Source organism: Anas platyrhynchos, chromosome 15, assembly GCF_047663525.1.
Source record: "Anas platyrhynchos isolate ZD024472 breed Pekin duck chromosome 15, IASCAAS_PekinDuck_T2T, whole genome shotgun sequence".
NCBI classification, from domain to species: Eukaryota; Metazoa; Chordata; class Aves; order Anseriformes; family Anatidae; genus Anas; species Anas platyrhynchos.
In genome coordinates, this window is record NC_092601.1 from 7,506,349 (window position 1) to 7,534,249 (window position 27,901).

General features: G+C 53.1%; 2 protein-coding genes and 1 long non-coding RNA gene across 10 annotated transcripts in view; 2 read left to right on the forward strand and 1 right to left on the reverse strand.

Moving 5' to 3' along the window:
* The first annotated feature begins 628 nt into the window (after positions 1-628).
* LOC113845286 (uncharacterized) lies at positions 629-4,759 on the forward strand. The gene is made up of 2 exons (XR_003500756.3): positions 629-1,315; positions 2,377-4,759. It is a non-coding gene; the product is annotated as an uncharacterized lncRNA (long non-coding RNA).
* Positions 4,760-9,628: 4,869 nt separating this feature from the next.
* On the reverse strand, positions 9,629-26,423 carry TEDC2 (tubulin epsilon and delta complex 2). Of its 6 annotated transcripts, XM_072024069.1 has the most exons (11): positions 26,123-26,423; positions 25,952-26,047; positions 24,692-25,382; positions 23,645-23,698; positions 21,776-21,860; positions 21,294-21,402; positions 20,960-21,061; positions 20,309-20,520; positions 18,018-18,167; positions 11,605-11,628; positions 10,396-11,519 (listed from the first exon to the last, which is right to left on the reverse strand). In XM_072024069.1, exons 1-9 carry the CDS (start codon positions 26,406-26,408, stop codon positions 18,021-18,023), a joined length of 1,782 nt encoding a protein of 593 aa, XP_071880170.1. In that variant the 5' UTR covers positions 26,409-26,423; the 3' UTR covers positions 10,396-11,519; positions 11,605-11,628; positions 18,018-18,020. The 6 variants fall into 6 exon arrangements, with proteins under 6 accessions (XP_071880169.1, XP_071880170.1, XP_071880168.1 ...); XM_072024068.1 differs by lacking the exons at positions 10,396-11,519; positions 11,605-11,628 and adding an exon at positions 9,629-9,772; XM_072024067.1 differs by having other exon boundaries at positions 10,396-11,628.
* A 168-nt stretch (positions 26,424-26,591) lies between these two features.
* LOC101801820 (ankyrin repeat and fibronectin type-III domain-containing protein 1) overlaps positions 26,592-27,901 on the forward strand; it is a 190,783-nt gene continuing 189,473 nt past the window's right edge. Inside the window, exon 1 of one of the 3 annotated variants that reach the window (XM_072024041.1) lies at positions 26,592-27,861. In XM_072024041.1, coding sequence (XP_071880142.1) covers positions 27,673-27,861 — 189 coding nt within the window. In that variant the 5' untranslated portion in view covers positions 26,592-27,672. The remainder of the gene's footprint in view (positions 27,862-27,901) is intronic. The other 2 variants (XM_072024043.1, XM_072024040.1) reach the window with 2 other exon arrangements.

A 27,901-nucleotide genomic window follows, 5' to 3' on the forward strand; every position in this document is an offset into this window, starting at 1 on the left:
TTGAGTTTCTAAGTGGAACTCTGCACAATGGAGACAAACAGAAAGTTAAGTATAATCTGGGGTGTACTTTTAAAGAAGTGTCACTGCCTTGATCTTGTTCAGCTGGAGTAAGTTTGCTCTGCAAGAAATGTCGGTGAGAGCTCCACAGCCCCGGCAGCGTTAGCAAATGCCACTTCAGTTCAAACAAAACCTCTCCGCTGGCCTCTCTCTTTTTTTTTTTTTTTTTTTTTTCTTTTTTCCTGCTGCCATTACTTCTCCTGGCTCCTGCTTCTTATCTCCTCTCCAAAGCCTGAAAACCACCTGCCCCTTCCAGCCCAGCTCCCAGGCCAGCCACAGCCATGGTGCCGTACTGCGGGACCGCTCTGCGCCTCCTGTGCCTTCTGCAGAGGGGTGCCCGCACCACCAAGCGCGTCCCTGGGGAGCCTGCTTGTCACTAAGAGGGGCGACGAAGTTTCACACAACCCCTGGCTGCCTCCATTTCCCCCCACGTTAACCATTTCCAACTCATCTACTATTAAATATCTGCTGGTTGGCCTGGATTTTTTACATACCTCAGCCCGTACTTTATATCGCGACCTGACTTAGTGCAGATATGTCCAGTTTTTCACACTTTTAAGTACAAAAGTGAGGTTTTACACCGTAACCACAGCTTGGAGCACGGGAACAACCACCAGGACGTGTGAAAGCACCGTGCTGGTGAGGCTCAGCGGCTGCCCACACCCCTAATGGAAACCGATTGCAGCTGAGCAGCAAGCAGTAATGATGTAATGGTCTCTGGCATTTCACCCTGATAATGTCACGGTCTTTATAGCCTCTTTAATACATTTCATTGCCTGACGCCGTTTGGTACCTGACTTTTGTAAAATCAATGAGTGAAAATAAAATCCTTTTACAGATCAGGATTCTTCCTGCGGAGAAGGGAACACCCAGATGCAGGCAGGGAGGTCATGGGGGAGTTTATGAAAGGCAACGAAGCACGTGGGGCTTGTGGAGAGTGCGGTGCATTCTTGGGGTGAAAACGGGGATTTTGTGACCAGCAGGACACTGCGGAAGGGCCGGTGCCTGGCTGCGTCACGCTGGCTCTGCACATCCCGCTGCTGGGAGCCTCACCAGGTGCTCAGCACGTGGAAGAGCCAAGCACGAGCCGCAGCTGTGTCAGATGCCACAGGTACAATGTGGCCACATCCCTGCTCTGTGCCTCGGCTCCTTTCTGCCAGGAAGAGAGTGCAACTCCCGCCTTGTTCCCTTCGCTGTGCGAGCATCTTCAGGCAGGGATGCTGCGCCGCTCGCTTGCCAGTGAGGGTTCCTGACCCCGGTGAGTCTCTGGGCACTGCTCCAATAACTTTGCTGCCAGCAATTACACTTATAGAGGATTTTTTTTTCTGTCTTGTGGTAAAACACGCATTGTTTTTAACCCCAGCTTGGGGGACCTGCTGTTGACATCTGATGTCACCGGAGCTTTGCTCTCCGCAGCTGGCAGAGCGTGGAAATGCCTCCTGATGTAATGATAGTGTTTGTGCAAGGAGGATTAAGCATTCATTTAAGATGTGCTCTGGTGCCATGGTGACAAACAAGGTTAATAAACTCGGGGCTGAGGCGGGAGGTACCTTCAGCTGACTCCACAGCTGGGCACCTCCAAACCTCGGGAGCGTTGGGGAAATGCGTTTTCGGGGCAGGGTGGCCCAGGATGGGAGCCCAGGGATGGCTTTGACCTAAGGCATTTCCAGCCTGGACCAGGGATGTGTGGTGTTCCTGGCCCATCCACTGGGGATGGGCGATGCCCAGAGCGCTGCAAGGGATCCTGCTGCGGGGACCCGTGGCTGCAGCCTGCCTGCAACAGCGGCTTCCCCCATGGGACCTCCCTGGGGGATGCAGGTGCCCGGCTCCATCACAGAGGTGCAGATTTGCTCTGCACCTGTGTTTGAGTCACGGCACCGAGGCTTTACAATATTCCTGTGCAGCACAAACAGCGCTTACTTGGAAAAAAAAACCTTCCTGTAAGAGCAAGGTATTCTGCGATTGCCCATCTGGGGCTTCTTAAACCAACGTTTGAGCGATGCCCTGGTGGAGGGGGTGCTGGGATAAGTGGTCTGTTGGTAATTTCCCTGTTTCCAAAACTCTCCTCCAAATGGTGATTCAGTGCCTGGCATTCAGCCCCCCAGCCCCAGCCCCTTGCACGTCTCCCCTGGGAGGACGCTGCTCCTTGCCCTCGGAGATCAAACCCATCCACGCAGAGGCAGGGAAGAAAGCTGTTAAAAATTTCATTTGCCTCTCTCCAAAAAAAAAAAAAATAACTGCAAGGGGAGTAAATAAATTAGCTTGTTACCCGTGAATTCGGCCCAGCTGTCTAGGAGTTACTCATTATTTTGTTGGCAGCTCGGAACTGGAGCCAGGTAGCCTGGTGGCAATTCCTCACCTCCCCAGGCACGTGGGCTTGTTTTTAACGCGCAGGGAGCAGCGCTGGGCGCAGGACACTCGCGTCGTGCATGAGACTCGGACCAGGATCCGACCAGCAGCTCTCCTGGCCACCCCGTGCCTGGAAAGCCAGGCCCAGAGGGACACATTGGGAGAAGCGAGGAGCTCCAAGGATGTGGTGCGAAGCTCCGCGTGGCCCCTGCGTGCTGGGCTCAGCCAGGGCGGCCGCGGCTCCGGTTGGGGCAGGCGCTCACGTCGGCTGCAAGAAATGAACGTCAGCCGCGTTGTGAGGATGCGTGGTTTTATTTTTCAGCTTCCCCTTTGTAGCTGTTCCCAATCTGGTAACAAAGACTTTAACCCTTCGCTCAGGCGCAACGAAACCGTTCTTTTCCTTTTAAGCCTGTTTGGTGTTGACAGCGGGTTTGGCTGCAGCTGGCAGAAACGGGGCACATCTCTGTCACAAGAGCTGAACGCAGTAATGTGCAGAAATTGGTGGTATGGAGAAAGCCTTGGGGAGGCTATAACTCGAGGCAAGTTTGGGGTCCTTAGGACAGGGGAATATTTCCATTACACCGCAAGCCACAAAAGCAGCCCGAGGGGCTTGGTGGGGGTCGGAAGCAAAGCAAAGACTGCCGTTACAGCGAGCTTTACAGGTTTATTCATTTTTAATTCTTTCGACCTAGAAAATGCAAACAGCATCTTGTAGCCCCAGACGGCAACAGGAGAGCCACGGGGCTGCGTGCCCGAGGCACTGCCACACTCCTGGCCACAGAAAGACCTGCTGCCTGGGACCACGAGGCAGCCACCTGAGCCACCTTCTCCCCAAACTGCGTTCCCATGGGAGACCCAGACTCTTGCCCTCTGCGACCAACCAGGGCTGAGGCACAAAGAGTGGAGGACGGCTCCCAGGCACCCCGCAAAGTGGTTTTGGGATGTGCAATGGGTTCCCCGGGTGGGGTGTGTGTCTGGGATGCTTGGGTGGGATGAGTGGGAAGGGTGCCACATGGGATGCGCAGCGAGATGCTCTCCAGAGCCTCCCTGGCTTGCAAACGGAAGGGAAGAGCTGCGGGCAGGAAGCTCCCAGGTGTCTGCAATGGCACCAGCAGGGACCTGAGGACAAGGGATAATGGCAGCACAGAGCCACCAGTGCCATCCTTCATGCTGCCCCAGGACGGGTGACACGGAGGTGCCAGCGGGGAACCAGGGGATGGCAGCCGGGCAGCTGGGTGCTGTGCGTGTGAGCTCTGACCACGCAGGTCTTTTATCTTCCTGCTCCCGGTGTCTTTATTGAGCAGGGCATAACTTTCCGGCCATGTATTCCTGCAGCCAAAAAAATAACTCCGTGCTCTTTAAGGAGGTAAATTTTCTTTAGATCTCACCCTTCAACGAGTGTGCTACAGCGGTGTCTCACGGGGGAACTTGCCAGAGTCCATCCACGTAAATAAAACTATTGAAGACGGTAGGAGGGATTTTTGTGTGTGCGTCTTACTACAGAACTCAAATCCAGGAAAGCTTTTAACAGCAACAAAGGAAACGAGCAGCCTGCACAATGCTTCCCTGCCCGAGCGGCTCAGGCTCACCCGCGCTCTCTCCAGGAACCGCTCCGCCTCGCCAGGTGAGCGCTGCCCCACTTCAAGCCGCCCCAAGCGAGCTCTTTCTGAGCAGAAAGACAGAGGCGATGGGGCACCGGGGAGCTCTATTTCGAGATCAAAGCAGGCGTGATGGAACAGGGCCCGGCGCCAGCGATTTCAGGCTGGAAGCGCCCGTCTGTGCGCGCAGGGCTCCCGCTGAGCCCCCACTCCCAGCGCCGTCTGCTGCCTGCCCATGCCCATGGGGCCCCCCCAGCTCATGCCGTGGCTGTTTCGGCTGCCACCCTGGCTTTTCGGGGCGAGCAGCAGGAGGGTGTTTGTGGGGTGCCACCGGACGAGGCTGCGGACACAGCCCCCTGCTTGGCCGGGGGTGGGCACTGGGAAGCCCTGCAGCAGGGTGCACGTGGAGGTGGCAGGCAGGGGGCAAGCAGAGGGTGCGAGCAGGCAGCAGCAAACGTGGTGGCTGGAATACTTGTAGCAATAAGGAGAAAATAAAAATAATACGTGGTAACATCCCCCCGCATGGCATCGCATGGCTCCCACAGCAGTGAGCACTGGGGGACAGGGGGCTGGCACCTCGAGGGAGCGTGGGTGAAACCATTGCTTTGCCTCCCCAAGCGACACCGGAACCATGAACTCTGGATACGCAATGCCCTGAAGCAACCATCGGGCTTGCAAAAAAAACCTGCTGAGGCTGAGGCTCCTGCTAAACTCATCACCCACTGCAGAGCGGGGCTGGCCTCTCTAAAATCGCTTGGGGAAGAGGAGCCACGGCCGAGCTGCCCCTGAACGGCCCAAACCGTGCGGGCACCTGAACCTGGCCCCAATACCGGGACACCAAGTCCCGACATCCCCCCAGGGGTCTCTGGAGCATGCATGCTGTGCCATGCAGGACACGGACAGGCTTCCTCCAGGTTTAATTTCAGGGATGGACTGAGAGCTGAGGGGGGTCAGAGGCCCCCCGCTCCCTCCCGCTTGCCCCTGCTCGCAGCTCCTGGCCCCGTTCCCTGCCTCCTGCTGCGCACGGACAGCCTCCAGCTGCCGGGCGGACAGAGCGCGGCTGCTCTCTGTAGCTCTTGGCACGTCGGTCTGTCGGGCAGGAGCCGGGAGGAGGGCTGGGTTTGGGAGGCCCCTCCGGGTGCGGGGCTGCCTGGGGGCACGGTGGCGGGGAGCCCCAGGAGCTGGAACCCCCCCGCTGCCTCTCCTGCTTGTTCTTAAAGAGCTCCAAGCCCCGTGCGAAGAACAGGAGAAGCCTCGTTGCACAGTTTACAAAGAAGCAGTGAAGATGGAATTGTTCCTTTTTAATGCAACTGCAGCTCCGTATCCAACCACGGTGCTGGGAACCAGCACCACGATTACTTTCAGACTCCCCAAGTCGGGGGCTGCCACTGCGGGCTCACAGCACAAACCCCTCTCCCCAGGCATCCCGAGCAGACAGAGACCCCCGGAGGGGACCTGCCCCCCCAAAAAAAACAGTGGCAGGGTCACACCAGGTGGGCAGTGAGAGCCCGGTGGGTGTCCTCCTCCACCCCCTGTGCCGTGCCGAGCAGACACCCGCCCACCCTGCCCGCGGCTGAGCCCCCCTCCCTTGCCCCTAGCCTGCCTGACCCACGGCACCCACGGGTGTCACCCCTGTCCCCCACTCTCATGCTGCCAGCTCACGCCCCGATGCTTGCTGCCTCCCCCCAGCCTCACCCCGAGCCCCCCCGAGCCTCCCCATGCGCTCTGCGCACCCGGCGAGCATCTCCCCAAACTCCGCTTGTCCCGAGGCGAGGGTCCTCGCGCCACCACGGACAGAAAGGGGACAGAAGTGCCGCTGGCTTCTCCCGACACCGAGCAGAGGTTCCCGGGCTGTCGCAGGCTGCCACATCCCCAGGTTCGGAGCAGCTCCATCAGCTCTGCAGCCGTGGGGCCGGTGAGGTCCGGAGCAGCCGGGTGACCCGGTGGCGTTCTGCAGAGCTGCTTGCGGGGTCTCTCCACGCTGGCTGTGGGAAGGGGCTGTGCGAGCCACAGCGTGGGCACCGGGGGACAGAGCTGCCTGCAGCCCGTGGCAGAAGCGGGGATGGCTGCGTGCCGGCCGTGCCGTGGCTCGGCGGGTGGAGGATGGCGGCAGGCTGTCCTCGGGCAGGGTCCGGACCTCCTCGGGTGCCTCAAAGCCAGTGCTGTGCCCCCTATGCCACGGAACAGAGAGGGGGGTCCGTGAGCAGGGTCTCCAGGTGGAGCCGAGCCTCCGACCCCAGCCTGTGTCATAGGGCTCCCTGCTCTAAGGAGACGGGCTCCTGGCGCTGCCTCTTGCGCTGCCTCTCCCGCTTGGCCCGCCAGCACACGTAGGCGGCCACCAGCAGGCCCACCCCGAAGATCAGGGTGGCCACAGAGACCATCTTAGCGATGTCCATTTGCGGGCCATTGATGGTGAAGGTGATGCACGTCGCCGCCACGCCGATGACCACGGAGACGATGCCGAAGGGGAAGATGCAGCGGTACCAGGATTTCTCCGTCCCACCCGTGGCCAGGGCCAGCTTGTTGAGCGTGGCGGTGGAGTCCGTGGCCGTGGCGAGCGGCAGCCCCGCTTTTCCTCCCTGCAGGCAAGTGAGTGAGTTGGACTTGCAGCCCATCATGTTGGCGAGAGCAGCCGGGAACGACGGGTGCAGGGCGCGGGCGGGATGCGGGTCGCGGTCCTGCTGCCCACGCAGGAGGGACGAGGCCGGATCCTACATGGCCAGCTCTGCCCGGGGCTCGGGACGCTTCCGTGCGGCTGGGCTGGAGCTGGGGCAGCCGCTGCTCTGGCTCCCAGCTTGGGCTCCCGGCTCTTTTGCTGCCAGAGGGAGCGGGGATTGGCGGCGGCGGCGCTGAGCTCATGCGGGTGGGAGGACCAGCGCGGGCTCGCTGCCTGTTAACTGTTTCGAGCACTGTGCAGGCAGCTGCCTGCAGCCTGGGATCGCTCCCAGGTTGTTCTCTCCCTCTTTGTGTCTGCTGCCACCAGCCTGGGGCCCGGGTGGGCAGCGCTGGCCCCGCATCGCCCCGGCCCCCGCAACACCCCGCAGTGCAGCCAGGCGAGCGCCGGCCTCCCAGGGCAAGGTCTGCATGGTTTGCTGCTGCAAAGAGCCCCCCGGCAGCAGCACCAACCGCTCCTTGCCCTTGGAGCACTGATATTGCCTCCTGCTGATGTGCCCTTTCTCCCCTTTCACCCCCTGATTTCCTTGTACCAGCTCCGTCCCCTGGCACAGGGCTCAGGGCACCCTCACCGCGAGCCCCAAGGGGACACCGGTGGCACTGGAGGAGGCTGAGGCTGTGGAGGGGCAGAGCTGCAGCAAGGACAGCACATGTGGGAACAGCATGCACGACACGCAGAGAGGCTTCAAAGACCCGCAGCACTCCTGTCCCGGGCCTCTCCCCTACAGCACTCCCTGCTTCCTCTCCTTCGAGCGCCCAAATCCTGAGTAAAGAGGAGTGATTTTGGAACGGCGATACTAAACACACGCAGGGTTGGCTCTGCAGCCTGCTCCAGCGCAGCATCACGCACTTGCAGCAGCTGTAGCATGGCAAGAAAGCTGCCTCCGTCCTGGCCAGCTCCATCCCGGGCTGGTGGGGAGATGCAGGAGGACAGGGTGAGGATGTGAACAGCCCAGGGAGAGACCAGAGGGACACAGAGGCCGGAGCTGGGGGGGAACAGCTCCTATCTGCACTCTTTGCTCCTGCACTGTTTTTGATTTTTTTTTTTTTTTAATTGGTTTTCCTGAAGGAGAAGGGAAAGGCATTAGGCATTGCAGCAAATGTACGAAACCTGGAGCCATTCCCAGGTCAGAGCTTCCCCCGAGCTTGTGGGGCCCAGCCGCCTCCCTGCACCGTCAGGAGGCCCGGAGGAAGGCAGAAGCAGGGAAGAAAGCCCACAGTGAGGTGGGAAGGGACAAAATCTGAGCTGTGCAGAGAGTGGGGTCTACAGAGAGGTGAGAAGGTGAAAAAGCAGAGGAGCTGCCACAGGATGTAGTGACCTGGGACAGGAGAGGTTTGGGTGTTACTCTGGGTATGGGATGGGTACAGGGACCTCACTCCCTGCACCCTGGAGCTGCGCAGAGGGCTTTGGCCCCAAGGACCCCGCAGCACGCCGTGCCCATCCTCGCTGCCAGGCTGCACGGCTCCCCTTGCTGCTGCTCGGTCCCAAATCCACGGCTGCCCAGCTCTCCTTTGTCAGGACTCACGAGGCCGCACGCAGCACCGGGCACGGCGACCTTCCCGGCTCCGCGTGGCAGCGCTGGCTCTTTCAAGGCACGCCACCCACTTGCTGCTCGCTGCGAAAAGGCACCGTGCCCCGAGCAGCCCCGCTCCGCCAGCCCGCGCTGCTGACACCCACAAAGGGAACCCGCAGCCGCAGCCGGAGCCGTTCGGAGGCAGGGGAACTGCAAGAATTGTGTTTCTTTGTACACAAAGCAATTTGGGAAAGCAGGAGGCTCACAAAGGGGACTGAGCGTTTTATAGGGGCTGTGCTGCTATTCATAGGGATTTGTGTCACCGCAGCTGCGCCCATGCGTGTCGTGAGCCGAGCACATCTGCACCCATCAGAATGCAGCAGTGGGGGCAACCGGAGGGAGAGCACAACCCCAAGGGGCTCGGGGAGCCCAAACCCACCTGCTTTGGATGCTCAATGCCCACAACCAGCAGCACGAGCCCGTGCCCGGGCTGTTTGCTGCTCCCAGGGCAGTGCGCGGGTGCCAGCGAGCCCTGGACCCCGGCACAGCCCCCCCTGGCCTGGCACATCTCCCCCAGCCAAGGCACCCTGCTGACCTGCCCCAGGGATGCTTTTCTTCTGCCAGCTCATTTTGCAGGACCTTTCTCTGCTGTGCTGTTGGAGCTTTGCTGCACAAGCAGCCTGGGAGCGCCAGCCAGGGGTGCCGGGAGCCCTGCACACCGCAGCAGCCCCTGCTCCCACCCCAAAGCTCGGGCTGGAAGGAGCATGGGGAGCTGCAGCCCTGAGGACAGCACCCCAGGGGAATGAGGACTTTCCCCGCTCCCAGCAGGTGCAGCACTTCCAAGCAGAGGAGCAAAGCCCCCGCTGCACCCAGAGAGCGCAGCCTTCGTGTCCCACGGGGACCTCCTAATACTCCAAAAACAGCTTAAAAGAAAATCGCTCTTTGAACAGTGAAAAAGCAGAGGCCATGCATCGCAGAGGTGTCCTGGTTTTGCCCTCTTGTTTGAACAGAAAAGCAAAATGCCTCGGCAGGACGAGGCCAGAGCTGCGCAGGGCTCAGGGTCACCTCCAGGAAATTTCTTTCCCTTGCCTTCAAAGAGCAGCCCCACGGACTCGCCCTTCTCCATCCCGAGGCCAAAATCGGGCAGATTTTTCTCCGGTTGCACGGCAGATTTCTGCAAAACCCCCACATGCTCTCAGGGAAAGAGGAAACAGCTTCAAGCTGGGCAGCAACGGTGTCAGCCTGTTCTTTTGCCTTTTTTTTTTTTTTTGGTTGTTGTTTTGCACCCTGCTCCGTGGCAGACGGACTCCTCCGCCCGCACCCTCCGCGCTCCTCCTGCGGCGAGCCGAAGGGTGCAATTTTCATGGCAGAAATAGGGACTCGCCTGTGCCACCTCCCTCTTCCTACAGGAGAGAAAAGCGCAGCTGGGCCCGGATGACTCACGCTGCAGGAGCCGAGGAGGAGGACGCCCAGCACAGCCCCACGGCGGGTGCTGGATGCTGCCGAGAGCCGGGCAGAGCTGCGCCGCGGTGCCCTCCGGGTGGGGAAGGGCTGCAGAGCCCACCAGCACTGCACAAAGAGCTGAGGAAAAACAACAACAAGAAATAAAGACCCCCACGCCACCTGGAAATAGAAACTTCTGCTTCAGAGGTACGGGAAGAGACGGAGGGGAATTCAGCGGGCAAAGAAAAGCTGCTTTTTTGGGTAAGAAATGCAGATTCCTAGGAGGGAAACAGACTTGTTGAAGGCTGGATGAGGAACCCAGACTCTCTCTAAAGCTGAGGGATTACTGCACTTCTGAAGTAGGAAAACCCAGAGCCCAAGAGGATGCTGAGCACCCCAGGGAGGCCAGGGGAGGGGGTGGCTGTCCCCTGCCACCCCGTGCCCAGTGCCAGGATGCAGCTTTGTGCCGGCTGCCCGTAACTGCACGGGCACGCACGGATATCAGCATCTGTTTTTCAAAGTGGATGGCAGAGATTCAAAATAGTTTGGAGCCCACAAGGAAATACTCAGAGAACACAGGGCCAGGATGCAGAGACACCCACACCCAGAGCACCGGTGTGTGAGCTGAGCCCCCTCGCTCCAATCCCAGCTTCACCAAATATAACCCGGCACCTCAGCACACGGAAGGGGTTTGGCACCAGTCCTACTGCAGGCAGGGTGGCCTCACACCTAATGACAGCATAAAAGAAAGGGTTCACAGATGTATGAATTATGCTTTATTTCTTTTTTCTAAAAATCTAGAAGGTAACAGGCCTGAAAACAAGAACCGCACACCACCTGAGGGCAGAGATAATTACAGATAACCTCTGCTGCACCGTCCACACACACCCTTGCTCTAGCCACAAGGAATGCTCGCACGTGCCCACCCCGTTTCTCACTTTTGGGACACGAAGCTCAGCGTCACGGGGCCTGACTTTGAGAAATGCTTCAAACCGCAGCCCGAGGAGCGTGCTCTGAAGCAGCGACACTCAGGTGTGTGAAAACCAGACACTGCCAGACCACAAGAGGAACTGCAAAAACTGCCACAGAAGTTTATAAGAACTGAGGCAGACTTAGAAGCTTTTTTTTTTTAATTATTATTATTATTTTCTTCTATGGCTCTGTAAGGAAATCAGTAATCCTGCCATGTATTTGGCTGGTACGGCACTGTTAATGCATGAGCCATATCCTAAATTAAGACTGTGACATGAAATAGTGAAAAACTATTTATTGCACGAGGATAAACAAACTTTGACTGCAGCAAACAGTCGCAGTGCAGTGCCAGCAGGTGAATGCCGCGTTAACGGCTTTGCTGCAACTGCCCCTTGCCACAGGTGGCCCAAATCACAGCTGGGACCCGGACTGGGGCTTCCTCTGAGCTGCAGCTCCAGCAGCTTTAATATCACTGCCTGTCTTCAGCTGACAAAAGTTACCTAAATGCGCAAGGACAGTTCTTAAGCGCTAAGAGGCTGCAAACTTGGAAAAAGCGAGCATGCAGGGGAGGAAATGGGAAAAAAAACAAACAACTGATCTGGGTCGAGTGGGGGGCAGTGGTGGTGCCAGGGGATGCAGCCCTCACTCAGTGCTTGCAGTGCCCAGCTGGGGAAACAGCGATGGCAAAGGCAGTGTTAAGCTTCGAGGGTCTCCATTAATTTTAAAATAAGAAGTGGGGAAGAAACTTGTCGCAGCAGGAAAGCTTCATTAGGGAAGCGCAGGTGGCCTCTCACGTTCCATTTGAAGGTACCGTATGGCACGGAAAGCAGGCAGCAAAATACATCAGGACAAACAATCTGGGATTTGCCTCCTGAGGAAAGCGTTCCGGTGACCTCAGAAGTATTCTCCAGGTCTATGATTCAGCAAAAGGAAATAAATAAATAAAGCAGCAACAGCCACCAGGAAGCGTGGGTCTGAAAATAGCAGCCAAGTGTCACCTTCATCCCCTCCGACGAAGACTCCTGCAACAGGGACAAGTTGCGAGGTGACATCTGCCTCCTGCTCTGGGTCCACGTCCTCACGCCGCCGGTGAGCCCCACCGGAGCATCTCCTGTCGCAGGAGGGGTGGCCAGGGCTTGCAGAGGCTGCTGCACTTCAGAAATAGTGCTACCTTTTGAAATTAGATTCACATCTTACAAGGAGGATGCTTTCCTGAGGTTTCAAATATAGTCAGGAGCAGATGGAAACAAATTACTCCATCATCCACCTGTCTCCATCTGCATGCCTGCTTCCTGGAGTTCTGCAACCTCAGGGACCTCCCCTCGTGCCTCCCGCTGCACCCCCAGCCTAAGACCACAGCAGGACCGGGTACGAAACAGAAATGGGCAAGTCCCACTAACCAGAGCTGATCCACAGCAACTTTTTAGGAGTTTTCAGCCTCTGAAGAAGTGAGGCCATGGACAACTTCGTGCTACCACCTTTGAGCTTTGGCTGCTTTCCTGGCCCAAGGGCTAAACAAAGCACTGGGCAAGCCCGTGGCAAAACCTTGCCTAACTCATAGGGGAGGCACGCTAGTTTTAAGGCTAGCAGGTAAGAAATATTCTTAGTACAGTAGAAAAAGCTATTTTCTACAATTAGTGATTTAAAAACAACTAAACATTGCCACTTCCACTCCTAAGCAAAATTCTTTACTCATCATCCACAAATGGAGGCTGCAGCACTCAGGCACTGCTGTGAGGGATAAAAGCAAAGTCCTATAAGAGATCACTCAAACAATCCTATTTTTGCAAGGACGACGTGACAACTGTAGAGCTTCGTCACTCTCAAAGAGAAGACTCCAGAAGAGCGTAGTGATGAGCCCTGACGAAGAGCATCATTTATTCTTAGACAAAACCAGGTAGTTAAGATTGATAATAATTGCAGGGATTTTGCTAAGCGTACCGGATTTCCTAATTATGCTAAAAGCAAGCCTTCCAGGCGCACAAGTATGCAGTTGTGTTGTGACTTATGTGCAGTCCAAACCTGTTAAAATATGAGAAATACTACGCCTGATTCATACCCGCAGCCAGCAATTTGAATTCTGTCCCATTGTACCATTATGCAGCCAACACACAATCATAATTAGTGCCACAGACTGTTTATGATTTTATTAAAAAATCCTCCCGTTAAAAAATTATCATTCTGGTGCTCTTGCCCTGTTCACGTGTCTTATTTGTAGCAAAAACCCAAATTCTTCTGAAGTCAGCGAGAGCTGCAGGTTCCCATCACCTTGTGTGAAGGCGACTCCCAACAATTTCAAAAGCAAGATTTGCTGTTATTGTTTCCCATAAGAGACTTCGTATCATAGAGAAGTACGGGATAGTTGGAAATTTAGAACCCAAAGCAAATATATACATGCACACACAGTGCAAGATCCTCAGCTAATGCAATTTTCTGAATTCCGAAGTTCCGAGGGTGTGCCAGCTGCATAGACAGCTTTAATAGGGGAACAGCTTTAATAGGGGAACAAGGGTCATGAGGTGCTGCAGAGCATCACTACAATGTAATTCACAGTGAAAATTCACTCACAATGCACAGAGCAACCTCACTCTGACTTGAACACGTGCATGACGTCTCCCTTGTTTTCTCCTTTTAATCTGGAGACAAAATGAGACCAATATCTTGTTTCTCACTGTAACACACAAGGACCGGAGGGGGAGAAGCCTGAAGACACACAGCCAGCAAGCCCAAGCACAGCTAGGAGCTTCTGCTCTCTGAAACCAGAAGCAAAGATTGCAGACAGGCTTCTTCCAGGGCTGGTCTTCTCTGCTGACTCAGAGCTTGCCTTCTATTTGCTTTTTCCCATCTTAACTCCAGATCCACTGATTATCTTTCTTGTTCTCTCTAAAAATAAGTCAAACATCTCCGTTTGCGTGCCTAAATAGCCCACTGCTGTAATTTCTCGCCTTCTGAAATTACAGTTCAAAACTTGCTTTTAATTCCATCCCCCCCCATTACCAGCTCTTTATATTCTGGCACACACAGAACAGTGCTGCTTGCCCTCTTCTCTCTGACTGGGCTCAGATTAATTAACAGGCAATAGATTTTTCTCGATTACAATCCTAAAGACCTTCTTTTTTCACAAATTAAAAACACGATGATAGATCTTTTCTTCTGGATGGTAGCTTTGATGTTACAAAAATAGTACTCGATCTGCATGGTGGATAATAGAAATTTTAATACCGATTTAATGAATTGTTTTCATGTCAGACTGACTCACGCTTAGGGTTTTTGTTTTGCAATTTTTTTAAAAAATCACAGTAAAGGAGGACTAGGAAGTTTCCAGTGAAACACCTGTGCCAGGCCCCGTGTATATGCTTAAAAGATGTCTTGCTCCAGAGATCACAGATGTGGCAGGACCAAGCTAATGAGCAAATGAAATAATATCAATCTCCATTTTACAGATAAGTGAAGAGCCTGTGGTGTCAGATCCATCATCTGCTGCAGCCTCTCAGTGACCCCACCTGGTGAGAGGACTCCGGACTGGAAACGCACAGCTGTGAACTGGCTTCCTGCCCAAAATCTATGCTGGCCCTTTCTCCCTGCTCTCAGAAGGCTATTAAAGCATTTCCAACTCATTGCTTGCGGTGTACCAAGGATTAGATACTCTGGGACAGACCGGAGGAGCACCACGCTTCCTGCATTACCAGCGCTCAGCACCCTCTGCATGGTTTGCACTCACATGTAACACACTAGCTTTATTTTCAAATTTATCAGAAGTGGGCATAAGGGGTTTCAGTAAAGCTTCAGGTGGAAATCAAGCTCTTGCACTAAAGACAGTCTGATAAGCACACTGTTTTCTCCACCATAAATCCTCTAAATTTTGGGTGTTGGTAGCACAACATTTCCATTTAGGCACCACGTTAGTCAGTCCAACTTCTGTAACTCTGGGAGAGATAGCCTTGAGTTTAAAAAAAAATCAAAATGTGTGTGTGTGTCTCAATGCTTCCGCTACAAGTTTGCTGTCCAGAAAGCAAGGACTCAGCATTTTAAAGCCCTGCTACCCTTTCTAATAATCCTTGACCAGCACAACTGAGTGCACACGGCCTAACAAATGGCTGATTCAGGTTTACGTGCTTCAGACTTGACTATATACAGTGTTTTAATTAAGCAGCCTGCTCTCTGGAGCTCATACAGAAAGCTCATTTCAAGAATAATGCTGGCAGCAAATTTGTTACCTGCGGAGTGAGCTGGGAGTTCTCCCCCCAGTTCGACACTTACCCACTTAAACTGTTTCTTGATGAAATTCACCTCTCTTGTACAGTCGGTCTGGTTTTGCCTCTCCAAACCATGATGCCTGGGCAGCTGGGAAACCTGTCCTCCTTTTGCTGCGGGGGTGGGACCCTGAAGGCCGTGCTTTATGCAATCACCCACTGCTAGATCCCCTCAGAAAGGGTGGAAGAGGAACAATATTCCTCCACGTCAGTTTCTGAGGTTCACCTTGTCTCCTAAGGAGGAAGACTCCTGTTATTTCTGCAGTAGATGGAGTATGCCTAAATGCATGCTGCTTGCTCTCTACGTTCTGTATTTCTCAAAAAAGGAGCTGTCACAAGCACTGGATGGCATATCTGAGAATATCTGCTGTGTAAAACCCTTGAAGATTTCAACACTAAACACCCAAACCTAACCTAACAACCAGTGCACGTGAAACTCCGTAAGAGGGTCTGCTGACTGCAGTGTGCACTGACAGAAGCACTTCTTCTTCCCACTTGCCAATCATATTTAAAAACAAAAACAGTAAGCATAAAACCAGCAGAGGGGAAGGAAGGGAGGAAGCTGGTAGAAAAGAAATGAGAGCAGTTGGAAGGGTTTTAATACTGCAGGCTCTGTAAAGAAATGAGAAAACAAACCAACCACCACCAACAAAACCATCTCTACCCACAATTTGGCTTCATGTTCTTCAGCAGTGAAAGCCAAAAACTTTTCAAGACCACTGTAAGGGGCATGCAGGAGTAAGATCTCCTCATACTTCATGACCCTCTCCGTGCTTTGCCTTGGCTCAAGTCTGCACAGTGCTGGTATCACCTATTACTTTCACAAAACACGAAATATTTCTTGCATTTATGGTAGTACTATTTCCTGCCATCACAAATATAATTTTGTCTTCTATCTTCATCTCAATTTGAAGTACAAATATAACTTTCTCCTGTAACAATGGCACATTTTCTATCAAAAACAACACCTCCCAAACTCAGAGCGAAGCTGCTATTGAATCTTCCTATCTGCTATCGCACAAGATTCATTTGAAAAAGTGAGTCATTCGGATGATTTAAAGTCTTACATATTTATGAAAATTGGCAAAATTATAAAATGCCTTTCAAATAGTGTAGGAAGCATAACAAAACCACACTGCACCCAGAGGCACAGAACTACCCAGCTACCTGCCATCAACATCTTGGTGACTCTTCTGCAACCGCTCCTACATTTTCAGCTTTCCTTTGAGCTTGAAGCAACCCCTGCCCATGAGCTCACGTTCCTGGGGGCTTGCTCTCTTTTTCACACTCCTTTCACACCTGTGCAGTCCCTGTTGTGGTTGCCAATTTACATCAGACTGCTCTGAGCAGCTCCTCACCCATGCTGCTGGTATGCCTGGTGGCAGGTCTCACTGATCTGATGGTGAAGAGCCTCTGGCTTCTTCCTTCACCCCAGACTTCAGACGAATTCCCATGCCGTCACACACAGCCCCCTTCAGGTATCTTGAAGGGGCAGATGCCTAGTCACACAGAGAAAGCTGGCTTGGGTCTGGGGGAAGAAAAACATGGGACAAGCCTTCCGTCCCTCTCCCACCTACACAATCACGCTAAACCAGCATTTTCACAACCTTTTCAACAGAGTCAAGAGGTCATATACAGCTGTCCCTTACAGCAGCTCCGTTCTACATCCATCTGTTCATGCATATGCTTCCACATATGCATGCAGGAAAAAAAAGCCAGCCCTTCAGACAAAATACATCCAGGCTGAAAAGCAAACAGCCCTGGGTAGCTGCTGCGTGCTTCCGTTGCACACGCCAGAGCTGCCCTACCTGCCGGCTCCATGGGAAGTGAAATCCTATATACGAACAAACAAATGCAATCCCATAAAAAATAAATAAAAGCGAAAGTAAGAGGTGCTGATTTTCATATATTTGGATAATTTTCAGCGAATTGGGAGCACGTCAGAAAGGGCCAAATATTTGGAAAAGAGAGACAACCTTATCTCCTGCCAAGAAAAAATAATGACCAACGTCAGCATTGCGAAGAGCCAAATCACTCCAAACCAACAGCTCAGTCCAGATACAGTGCAAGTCAAACTAACGAGAATTAAAATGCTGCAGTGGCCCTTCTCTAAATGGACTTAAAAAATGCAGAATTATTCCATACGACTCTAAAGCACTGATTAAATTGCTACACAGCAACGCTGGGGATGTAGGGCCCACACGCGCAGACCTAAGATGCATGAAGAACCAAAGCCAGAGTTTTCCTGTGGTGATAAGGTCAGAACTGCTCGAGTACCTGTATTTATATAGCTGGGCAGGATATTGCACTAGTCACTCTGGAAAACAGCTCCAGCACAGGTTCAGCAGCAATGCAAAGCGCTGAGTGCCACCTACCGGGCTGCTTTGTCAGCTCTGCTGCTGCAGCTGGATTTCCCTGAATCTCCCCCGAGTGCACATAGCCCAACCCTTCTCAGACTGCTGCCTCGGGCACCATCACCACCTAAGATGATCCAGCAAAAGTATTTCAGTTGTAGGCTAGTGCAAGTCGTTATAAAAGAGCCTGGCGAGCTGTGAAACTGCCTGAAGAGGCCCCTGCTCTGAGCAGCAATGTGGCTGGAAGGCTAAAAGGAAAGGACTGCTCCAGCTGCAGAGTGGTGCAGGTGCCAAGCAGTTGGCTGTCTGGAAACCAGACTGGTTCCTGAAGAGGCACCACTGCATGCAACTATCATGCTGGTTATATATCACTTTGTGGACATAGTAATAGGGAAGCAGAACCTTGGGTTCTCCGGATTTACTGACACTGGAAAGCTGTGCCCCCAGTATACTGCAAACAGCATAAATTACATCCTACAGATAGCTACAGTCTGAATACAAGGGCAGTGTCGTGGCTGAGGAGGTCAAGAATCCAGAGCTAGTTGGACAGAGAGACCTTGGAAGACTTTGAAGAAAAGCCAACACCACTACCCATGGAAACACTGAAGGTTTCTGACGCTTCAGAGAGCCTCAGAATTATCAGGTTGTAAAACTCACAGACAAAGAAAAGGCAAAAGCCAGGAATTTAGTTTCCTTTAGTCAGACAAACAAGCAGAGTAAAAAAAAAAAAAAAAAAGTTATTGGTGAAGATTTATTGCTTAAAACTGTCTCTGGTTACGTGAATGGCTGGTAGGAGGTTCTCACCAATCAGTCTGCCAGCTCATCTCTCACCAGCACAGGGAATCGCTTGCCGCCTTCACAGAGCTGGGTGTAAATCGCCCGATACAGCTGAGCTGCAGAGGCCTCTGGGCATGCCTCGGACTCCAGGACAGGCAGCAGTTCTGTCATCGTGAGCTGGGCAGGAACAAAGAAGACACGTCACCAGAGCAGGGCCAGGGTGCGCTTCTAGGATTCCTGGAACTGAAGTGGCTGCATAACAAGCAAGAGCTAACCAGAGCAGTATGAGTAATACCACATTAACTGGCAGATAAATGCTTTCTTTTGTCACATTTAACAGCGACAGAGCTGTTCATCCCCTGCTCATAAAGCACACCAGCAGCCACCCAGTGCTCCTCAGCCAGCGAGATAAGTGGCAGCGCTTTTCTTCTGCGGGCTCTGACAGCACCGTGCTGCAGAGAAGGCCCAGCGCTGGGATGAGATCAGCTCTCTGCAAGAAACTCAAAGCAAGCACGTACGAAGTTGATCTGGGAGCTCTGCAACCACACAGCCAACAGCTTACTCACCCACTGCTAAGTTCAGCTCATTTACGACTGATTGCTCTTGCCTCCTCCCACTTGGGTCACATTAATACAAGACAGGTGGGCAAGAGGCCAACTCCAGCCCATGCAGAACAGGGATGCTGCTGGGGATGCTAGAGCTGTCTGACTTTCCTTGATCTGACCCCTGGCTTATTAAGCCTAGCTCGTGATCTCAGTCCACACTCCCAAATGACCATTGGCCTTTCACAGTATAATTAGCAGCACAAAGCTCTGGGATGATGGCTGGGACTGCCAACCCAAGCAGAAGTGTACTTCCTGTTGAAGGACAAAGTTACCCTTTAGTGCCCCAGTCCTGAATTAACACTCAGAAAGGCATTTTGCCTGGGAATTTTTCAGCTAGTATCTGCTAATGAGCACCAAGCAGTCTGCTCATTAAAACTCCACAGTCTACTAGGCACGCTGGCTTCCCAGGAGAAGAGTGGACAATCAATTGCATGTGACAATCACGTCCCTCAAAGTGTGGTTCAGTGGTGGAAACGAAGACCCAAACAGAACAGGGTACAGGACATCTGCAGGGGTTCCCCTCTCCAGTCCTCTACAAACCTCTGCAGGAAACAGGGACAGAGCACAGTTGCTAATCTCTGGAAAGAGTTAAGATTTGTGGACGTAAGGAGAAAATTGGCACAAGAAGTGCTACATTCCCCCACTTGCTATGAGAAACACCCTTCTCTTTTCCATCCCCTTGATCTGCTCCTAATGCAGAAGGATAGAGGAAAACAGACCTACACCAAAGACAAGCTAAGAGTTAACAGGACCAGGACTTTTTATGATTCTTGCTGTTTCTCTACAGAAAGGCAATGGACAGGGCTGGCCCAGAAACATGAAGCACATTTCCCAGTACATTTATCTTGTACCATGTCCATTTACTTCACCTGTCCCAATAATTTTACTTATCTCACATACTCTACACAGAGCTGCTTCAGATACTCAGCGCTCACCTAACACAAAGCATCTATTTAAATACAGATGCAGAGGAAATAGGGCCAGTCGATGAAGCATCAGGCTTCAGTAACTACTACATTATGGGCACACGGATAGCAAAGATCTCACAACCCGTAAATCAAGGATATAGCACTAAAAGCCCTGTTGAAAACAAGCAACAGTCCATCTTCAGCCAGAAAGGGAAGTATGGCCACTTACAAATAACTCTTCCTCAAGTTATTAAAAATACCCTGCTTTTCCAAAGACTCTGTCATTGACATAGCCTTTGATCTATCTCAGAGGAAGAGGGTAGATGTGATTTCACAGATCTCTGCCCTTTGCTGTTGGAGGTTGAGAAGAACAAATGATCTCTGTGCAGCAAGCTCTCTGGTGGAGAAGCTGACCTCCTTTCATGTTCTTACAGGAAGTCTCAGGAAGGTAGAGTCAAGAGTAGCAGCACAGTGGTTTGAAATTTAAAGGGGGACTATAAAGGTCTGCCAAAAGCAATCTCCAAGCACTTCCAACATCCTCCACTGCCTTATTCCAAAAGAGTGGCTAAAAAAAGGGTCTGACACTGAAAGCGCTCTGCTGTGGTCTTAAAAGAGTAAGTCTGGCTATCTGCAAAGTGAGGCACTCATGGGACAGAGTGAAGCATAAACACAGAAACACCACTGGGAGAGCCTGCTGTACTACTGCTCCTCCATCACGATCCAGCATCCCAACTTCTGCACCACAGTTGCCCTTTTCTTGCCCTATACTTGCCCTAAGAGTGCGTTAACAACCTTAAAGACTCACCTTTTGTAAGGCAATTTCCTGGTGCAGCATCGACACTTGCAGCTTCAAGGCAAACAGGTCCCTCAGCTCCTGGAAGCTGGAGTACCAGAGGAGAGGCACAGCCAGCGTGCCTGCACCACCACATGACCGACCCCTGGCAGGAACACAGGCGGGACAGCAGCTTCCTACATCCCCGGTGCAGTCTGGGTGCAGCCTCTTCTGGGACTCAACAGCTGTCAGGGTGAAGAATTGGCAGGAGACAGGAATATGCACGTTAAACCTGTACTCACAGAACTTGTCATCTACTTAGTGTCCCTAGAAATTAATGACTAATGACATTGGACTTGTCAGGGTAAGCTCCTCGTACATGGCACGATGGGGACATCTTAAGTTACGGCATGCAGCGTCCCCAGTCTCTCGATGGTTTCGTCACCAACTCTTCTGAATCGCACCAGGTAAAACTTTCGAGCCTCTCCCAAACACAGATGGGTGGCAAACAGGTACCGTGGCTTCACTTGCCACTAAAGAGGGTTTTACGAACTACTTTACCATGGATGATAACCAGGAAAAAAATGATGTTGGTCCATAATGCTCTGAACACAGAGGGCAACCCACAGTTCAAGCACAGCTGGCCACATTCACACCTGACCACAAACACAAGGGCTGGCTCACCTGCTTGCAGAAGCTGCAGCTTACGCAAGCACTGGGAGACTGTGCTTTGCAAACCCTCCAAGGTTAGCAGGCTTTCATACTCTCTTTGCAGAGTGGGATGGTCTAGAAGAGAAGCAGAGGAAAACCAGCATGAGCATACTGTAACTTCTCTCCACTTACCACCTCCTGGAGTGACCTTGGGTTAAACCAGCCCGTACTTTGGACAGAGAAGGCTCCTGTCCCTGTCCCTGATGTCTGTCACACACCAAGAGCAAAAGATGCATCGAATTGGAACCCACCCAAATCATCCTTACTCCATGCTCTGCCCTCCTCTCCTGTTTCCCCTTTTTCTTACCTGCAGGCTCAGCTTCCACATACTGTCTCAGAAGGGACGGGACATCCTGGAGGACCTTTAACTCCTCCTCTATCTCCGCAGGACTGAGTGCTGGCATCGGTGAACAAAACTCAAACAGCAGCAGCTTAAGGAACATTACACAGCACAAACCCTGTGCACTACTTTGAGCCCCAGGCAGCTGGGATTAGGGGCAGTGGCAGAGGGTAAGCGGCCCATGAAGGATCATTTGCAGACAGCAGGAGAGGACAGCACAGCTGTCCAGGGCCTCTTTATCTCGTGGCCTTGTTTGTCTGGATACCAAGTTTTATAACTATTCAAAAGCTATGAAAAACTATGAAAAAGAAAAAATATTTCCTACAGACTGGACTTAACCTGCCGTTACTGGAGGTGTAACTCTCCAAATGGAAATACCTCCTGAGCCTGCTGCTTGCTGCACTGCACCACATGCTCTTGAAAGGAGGTGGCGAGCTGAGGAAGGATACAGTAGTCTGGATCCTCTCTGTAAAACGCTTCCTTGCAGCTGCTGCATCTGCACTTGTTTGGCAGAGACGACTTCTCTCCCATGCCCTGAAAATTCAAAAGGGACAGGACGTGGAAGAGTTATGCTGTGCTATGAAGGACAGCGCTCACACTGAGCTGTGACACACCGATACCACATCAGCACTTCAAACACAAGCATCTTCCTCGCCACTTTCTTCTACTAGACAAAGTGGCTGTTCACTAGCCACTCAGTTTTTCAGACTGGTATGAGACCGACAATAACACCCTACAGAAAGCTTCAAACACTGCAAAACACCGTGTCCTTTCTCTCAGCTTGGTTTGAGGCACAGGGTTTGCAGCCAGCAGAAGAGACAACACACTTCCATAAAACAGAACGTGAACCTGCAGCACATCAGTAATTCTGCTGCATTTCCCTACATGTGCTTTTATCCCACAGGAAACATAATAAGCTTCCATTTTTGTCTTGGGGTGGGGGACGAGTCCCTTGCATTTCTGTACATTTTCTCTTTTAGCAAATGCGTACAAAAAAGTTACTGTGGTAGAGCAGACAGGACAAACGCTCACCCTAGCTTTTACCACCACGATTCCTTCATCAGCTAAACTTCCTCAAGACTCTTATTTAATTTTATTTTATCTTTTTAAAGACAGAGTGGCATTTTTGGCAAGAAGCATGACAGCCATGCACCAGTATCATGGCCACAAAAACCAGAGGTTTAAGCACAGTATCGAAGTAATCTGGACAGGACTTTGTATCAGAGACCAGGTTTTAGAAGAAAATGTTATGCTAATAATAGTGCTACCATGGAGGTGCATTTAAACTAGACTTCAACATTCCCACTGATGCCCAGACCCCAAAACATCCTTTATTCAAATGACTGCTTTAAAGAGCTGGTGCATCTCAGCCATTTCCCCCAAACCTGCCACAACAGCAAGAGCCATCAGGAGGAAGCTTAAAAATAGCTATGTAGTACATGACTGTCTAACCCAAGCGTGCATGTGTCTTCTCTCCATCTGGATGGATCTTTTAAATCATGATAGAAAATGCAGTTTTCAGAAACACATTATGCAAAGAAATAGTAAGGTTAATGGAACAGAAAAGAACAGAAGTTACCAGGAGTGCCAGGCAAGATGCATTCTCTCTGTAAGTGATCTTCAGCACAAAGGTTATTTTCAATTTGTCACTAAGATGAAAGTAATTGTGAAGAGTGTAAAATTGTACTGGAGTGATTAGGATGCTGAAAGGCTTAATTTACAAGGGAAAATTAAGGGAACCAAGTCTTTACAACTTGCTGAAGGGCATCTGACAAATTGCTGTCTGATAAATGACAGTTCCCCACAGGAAGAGCCATTCTTGAGGGTAACACAAAGAGCTGTAACTAGATTTAGAGTTAAGCTTAATGTCTGGACAAATCACATAATTAGAAATATGCTAAATTATCACAAGATTTCCCGAATTAAGTGGTGAGAGAATCCTTCCTGGGGACTGGAGAATAGACGAAAGCACCAAGCTCACCGAAAACCCAGCTACTTGCACCACCAGTGCAGTAACATCGCAGTTGTCTCTGTTTATGCTCCTCAACGTGCAAGATGTACATTTTCAATTTGGGGATTAACAAGGATTAAAACTCTGAAAACAAATGTAAAACTTCTGGCTAGATCAGCATAAATACACACACACTTGAGAGCAGCCTTGCAGACACCTGTGTGGGGCTGCTCCTCCTGCTCCAACACTGCAGGGCCGATGCCCAGCCTGCCCCAGAAACCAGCCAGGGCTTCCCCCACCCTGAGATCTCCTTCGCAGCCCTTCAGCAGAGGGCAGCCGTGGCCTGGACTGACCAGGCTGGGCTTACCTGCAGTTCCTGGAGTAGGCTTTCCTGTAGGGATGAGGTAGCTTCAGCTGGCATCTGCAAAACAAGAGAATCGTTAACTGTGACTACTGGAGGTCAGCAGAGCCTGGTTTTCTCGTAGAGAAAGTTACATTTTGTTTAAATTTGAAACAAATTTAGCTGTAATGGAAGATGTCAAAAGCCCTGGAGATGGAATTCACCACTGCCTGCAGCCTGTCCTCAAGGCATGAGGATTAGGCGCTTCCACAAACATCAAAGGAGCTGGCCTAGGAGAGCTCCTACATCCTCCCACCAGCAACCAGTGCTTCATCCAAGGTGAAGAGCCAGGACCAAGCCCTGACAGAGCAGAGTGAAGACACAGAAGCAACACCTTCAAGGAAGCTAATCATTAAAAATGTGTACACGTGCAAACCTTCCTAGCTGTACTGCCATACCTGAGCACAACAAGGCAGCTTTGCTTAGCAACACATGACACAAAGCAATGCAAAAGGAACATTTCAGCTTCCTCTGGGTATATTCCTCCTAACTCCATAGTAGAATAAAACCTAACTTGTGATTGCAAAAACAGGCACGTTGGCAGGTACGGCTAGAGTCACGTGCAACCTATGAACACAGGACTTTAGGGGACTGGGATGATTAGTAGATGGAGAGGGAGTTCAGGTGGTGTTTTCCTCCATCCCTACAGAGGCAGGGAGGGATACAGAGAGGACATGGAAAGCCCACCTGATAAACACGTGGCTCAGGGGCTGGAGCCAACACAGAATTTTATTATTTATTTATTTTTTGACCATGGGGTGCTTTACTCAGTACCCGGGCTGCTAACTGTGGATGGGTCCCACCTGTCTCTAAGGGGAAAACGGATACTAGCCCAGGAGCTGGCAGGGCTAGTCTAAATTGTAAAGGGTCCTTTCTACTGAGAAGGATCTGAGGAGCTGTGAGACCAAAGCAGGCCCTACAGAGCAGTAGACAACAGAGCAGACTTGGTAGATGTGCCAGGCTGAACGTCCAGCAGAGCTGAACAAAGGTTCCAGCACTCACCCCAGCACTCACCCCTGTTGCTGGACGGTGACTGTCTGAGGTAAGGTGCTCCCTCCTCCAGCTGTTGGGTTCTCCTTTCTGCTGGACTCTCCAGGGGAACCACAGCTTTTCTTCCCTGCATCAATTAGCTGCCTGCCAGCAGCTACCAAGTTCCTTTCCCCAACTGAATACCTTATGGAGCTTTGCTGTTCCTTGAGGGCAGATTTGGATGACCCAGGTGCGTTTCGGAGTTCAGTCACAGCACAGACCCCTTGGTCACTGGCACTGTTGGCTGGCCTATGACTCCTTCCTTGTCTGGAAGCTGCCCCTTTTGAAGAGCTCTTCCCAGCTGTCCTGGGACCCTGAGAAACACATCTGGCTGGGGCTCTCCGTTGTGTTTTTTTTACATCTGGGTCAGTCCTGTAAGGTGCTCTTAGCTGGTATGGAGAGGGCTTCTTCAAAGAGGCAGGCTTTTTGCTTACAGCCCTCGCCTCCCTGCTCACAGGCATATCTCTGCCAGATACAGGCACATCTCTGCCAGACACAGGCACTTGCTGTTCTTGAGCATTCTCGAAAGCAGATCCTTCACCTGCGGGTTTCTCTGCAGGAGCTACTTGGGCTTCCACCGGAGTTTTTGAGATGCTTTTCCGGACTCGCAGTGCCTTCTCTAAGGCCCTGTTCAGCAGCTCCAGCTCTTCCAGCTCCTTCGGTGAAGGCCTGCTCTCTGTGAGAGGAGAAGACGTATCAGAGGATCCAAACCCGACTCATCCCCGTTTCTCTCTACATTACCTCACTTCCAGCTGTGGTGGGACGAAGCGGAGCCCACTGGACGGCGCGACAGGCGCTGTGGCCACACACCCACCGAGCAGCGGGCAGAAACGCCCAAACCCCAAAACCCAGCACTGATGGGGGTCACAGAAGGAGATCCTCGCCCTTTGGCTGACAAGCAGCAATCCCCTCATCTTGGTCACTGCACCATGGGGGTGTTGGTGGGAGGGAGAAGCAGAGGAAGCCTTGCAGGCAGCGCAGCAGGAGGGCTTCCAACACCCCAGCCGGCTCAGCCAAGGCCCTGTGTGACACCATACGGAGAGAGAAGCGCTCACCACATCCATCCTTGGAGCTGGCCTCTGTCTTGGGCTGTTCATCGTCCTGGCCGGCCCTGCACGGGGGGGTGCACACAGAGCACACGGCGTTGCCACACACCCCCTGCCCGCTCCCTGCACCCCCGGGAGCCTCAGCCCGGGGGCTGCGGGGGGACCCGGGGGCTCCGGCCGGGCTCGGGGCCGCACTCACCGCCGCAGGAGGCCCCGGCTCCTGGCCGCCCGCTGCTCCAGCTCCCTCCGCCGCTCCGCTCCGCCGCCCAGCGCCTCCACCAGCGCCGCCGCCAGCCTGCAAAGCCCATCCGGGGCCGTCAGCCCCAGCCTCCGCCACCACCCAGCCCCGCGCCCTCCCGCAGCCGCTCACCGCCTCCCGCAGCCCGCAGGCAGCATGGCCCCGCTCTGCTGGGCTTCCCCAGCTCCGTCCTGCCCGGCCAGGCCCTGTACGAGGCCGGGGAGATCCGGGGAAGGGCGGCCCCAGCCCGCGGAGCACCGCCCAAGAGCTCCGGGGCGGCCCCGCTGCGCCGCCCGCCCCCGGCCGCCACGGCCCGGCCCTGCCCGCCCGCAGCGCGGAGCTCTCGGGGTGCAGGGGGCGAGGTGCCCCTGGGGGGAGCCTGAGGGGTCCTCGCCTCGCAGGGCTGAGTGCCCAGCATGGGGTGTGCGGGGCTGCCCCGCCGCCCCGTAACTGCAGGCTCCTGTGGAGAGAAAGCCGGGGGCTGTCGGTGCCCCCCCAGCGCTTGTGGAGCCAGGACTGGAAGCCCCTCGCCTTGTTTTTATGTCAGTAAAACTGAACTGATGGCACAGGGTCCTAGGCTGCCCCCGCACCGTCCCAGCCTGCCTCCAGAAGCCGTTTGTGCACCTGGGGTGGGCAAAGAATGGATTTCTGCAAAGTCTGCAACAACCAGAGAATTGTGTCCATCTCCCACCGGGCTGAGTTCACTGCCACAGCACCCAGCGATTCGGCTTTCCGAGGCCAAGCAGCACCCAGCCTGTGCCTCCATGGGCCAAGGGGCCCCGTGGCGCTACCCGGAGTGCCGGTCAGGTCACAGAGCTCCTGCAGGCCTTGTGGACAGAAAGGGCTTGGAATCACCACATGTGCTATAATTGGCATTTTGGTGCAAACAACAGGCATTTTTGGCCAAACCGATTGTTTCATCCCAACTCCAAGTGCACCAAAGCGTCTCCTGACTCCCATCTTGAGGCAGAATTATTGCCACGGTTTTCTCCCAGGGAGGTTTCAAAGCCGGTTGCAGATGTGGTGCCAGGACAGCTGCTGAGGGGTGGTTCTGCCTCTGCTGCAGCCACCACGTGCTGCAGGAGGTGAGGCACAGATCTCGTTCGGCACCTGCATGCTGTTGACATTTAAGCCATTAGAAACAGCTGGAAAGAAGATCAGTCCGCTGTACTGTAGGAAAGTCACGGGAGGCTTGATCTGATGTCACCAGCTTCTGCATCACATCTCCGTGGTTTGGAAATGCTGAGAAAGGAAGGCTCCCACCACCAAGTTTCACTCAGCATTTGAGATGAACCAGGCCTGCGACCCCTCCAGAGCTTTGTGCAGGCAGCGGGATGCCTGCCGAGGCTAAGAAAGCTGCGATGTTGGGAAGAAGGCTGGAAAGGACGCTTCCACTGGGAAGAAGGACAGGTGGCCATTTTGTGCCACCCCTGCTAGAGCCTGGCCCTGGCCTGGAGTCGGAGCAGGGCTGGGCGAGCAGCATTGCCACCAGAGGGGTGGCGTGTCAGGAGGGTGAGGCCGGAGCTGCCCCTTCCAGCAGCAGCCAGCGTGGCGATCGTTAAGCTGTGGAGCGAAACTGTGCTGCAAGAGGTGGGGTGAGGTGATAATTAGCAGGCGGGGAGCAGGAGCTTTCTGACAGGGATCAAAGCACTCTGCTAGCACTTGAAGCTCGAGACCTGCCCATGACAGAGCAGCCTTGCTGCCCTAAGAGTGCTCTCATCCTGTGTGAGCAGCCCCTCTCCTGCTCTGTCTGCACCTCTGCCACCAGCTCCTGCTGCCCTTTGTGGAGCCTTGCAGCTGCTGAGCAAACCCAGTGGGACCTTCTCTTGTGGCTGGTCACCTTTCCCGTGGCTCATCTGGCAAAACCCAAGGTAATCGTGTCTAATTTTTTTTTTTTCATTGACAGCAGCT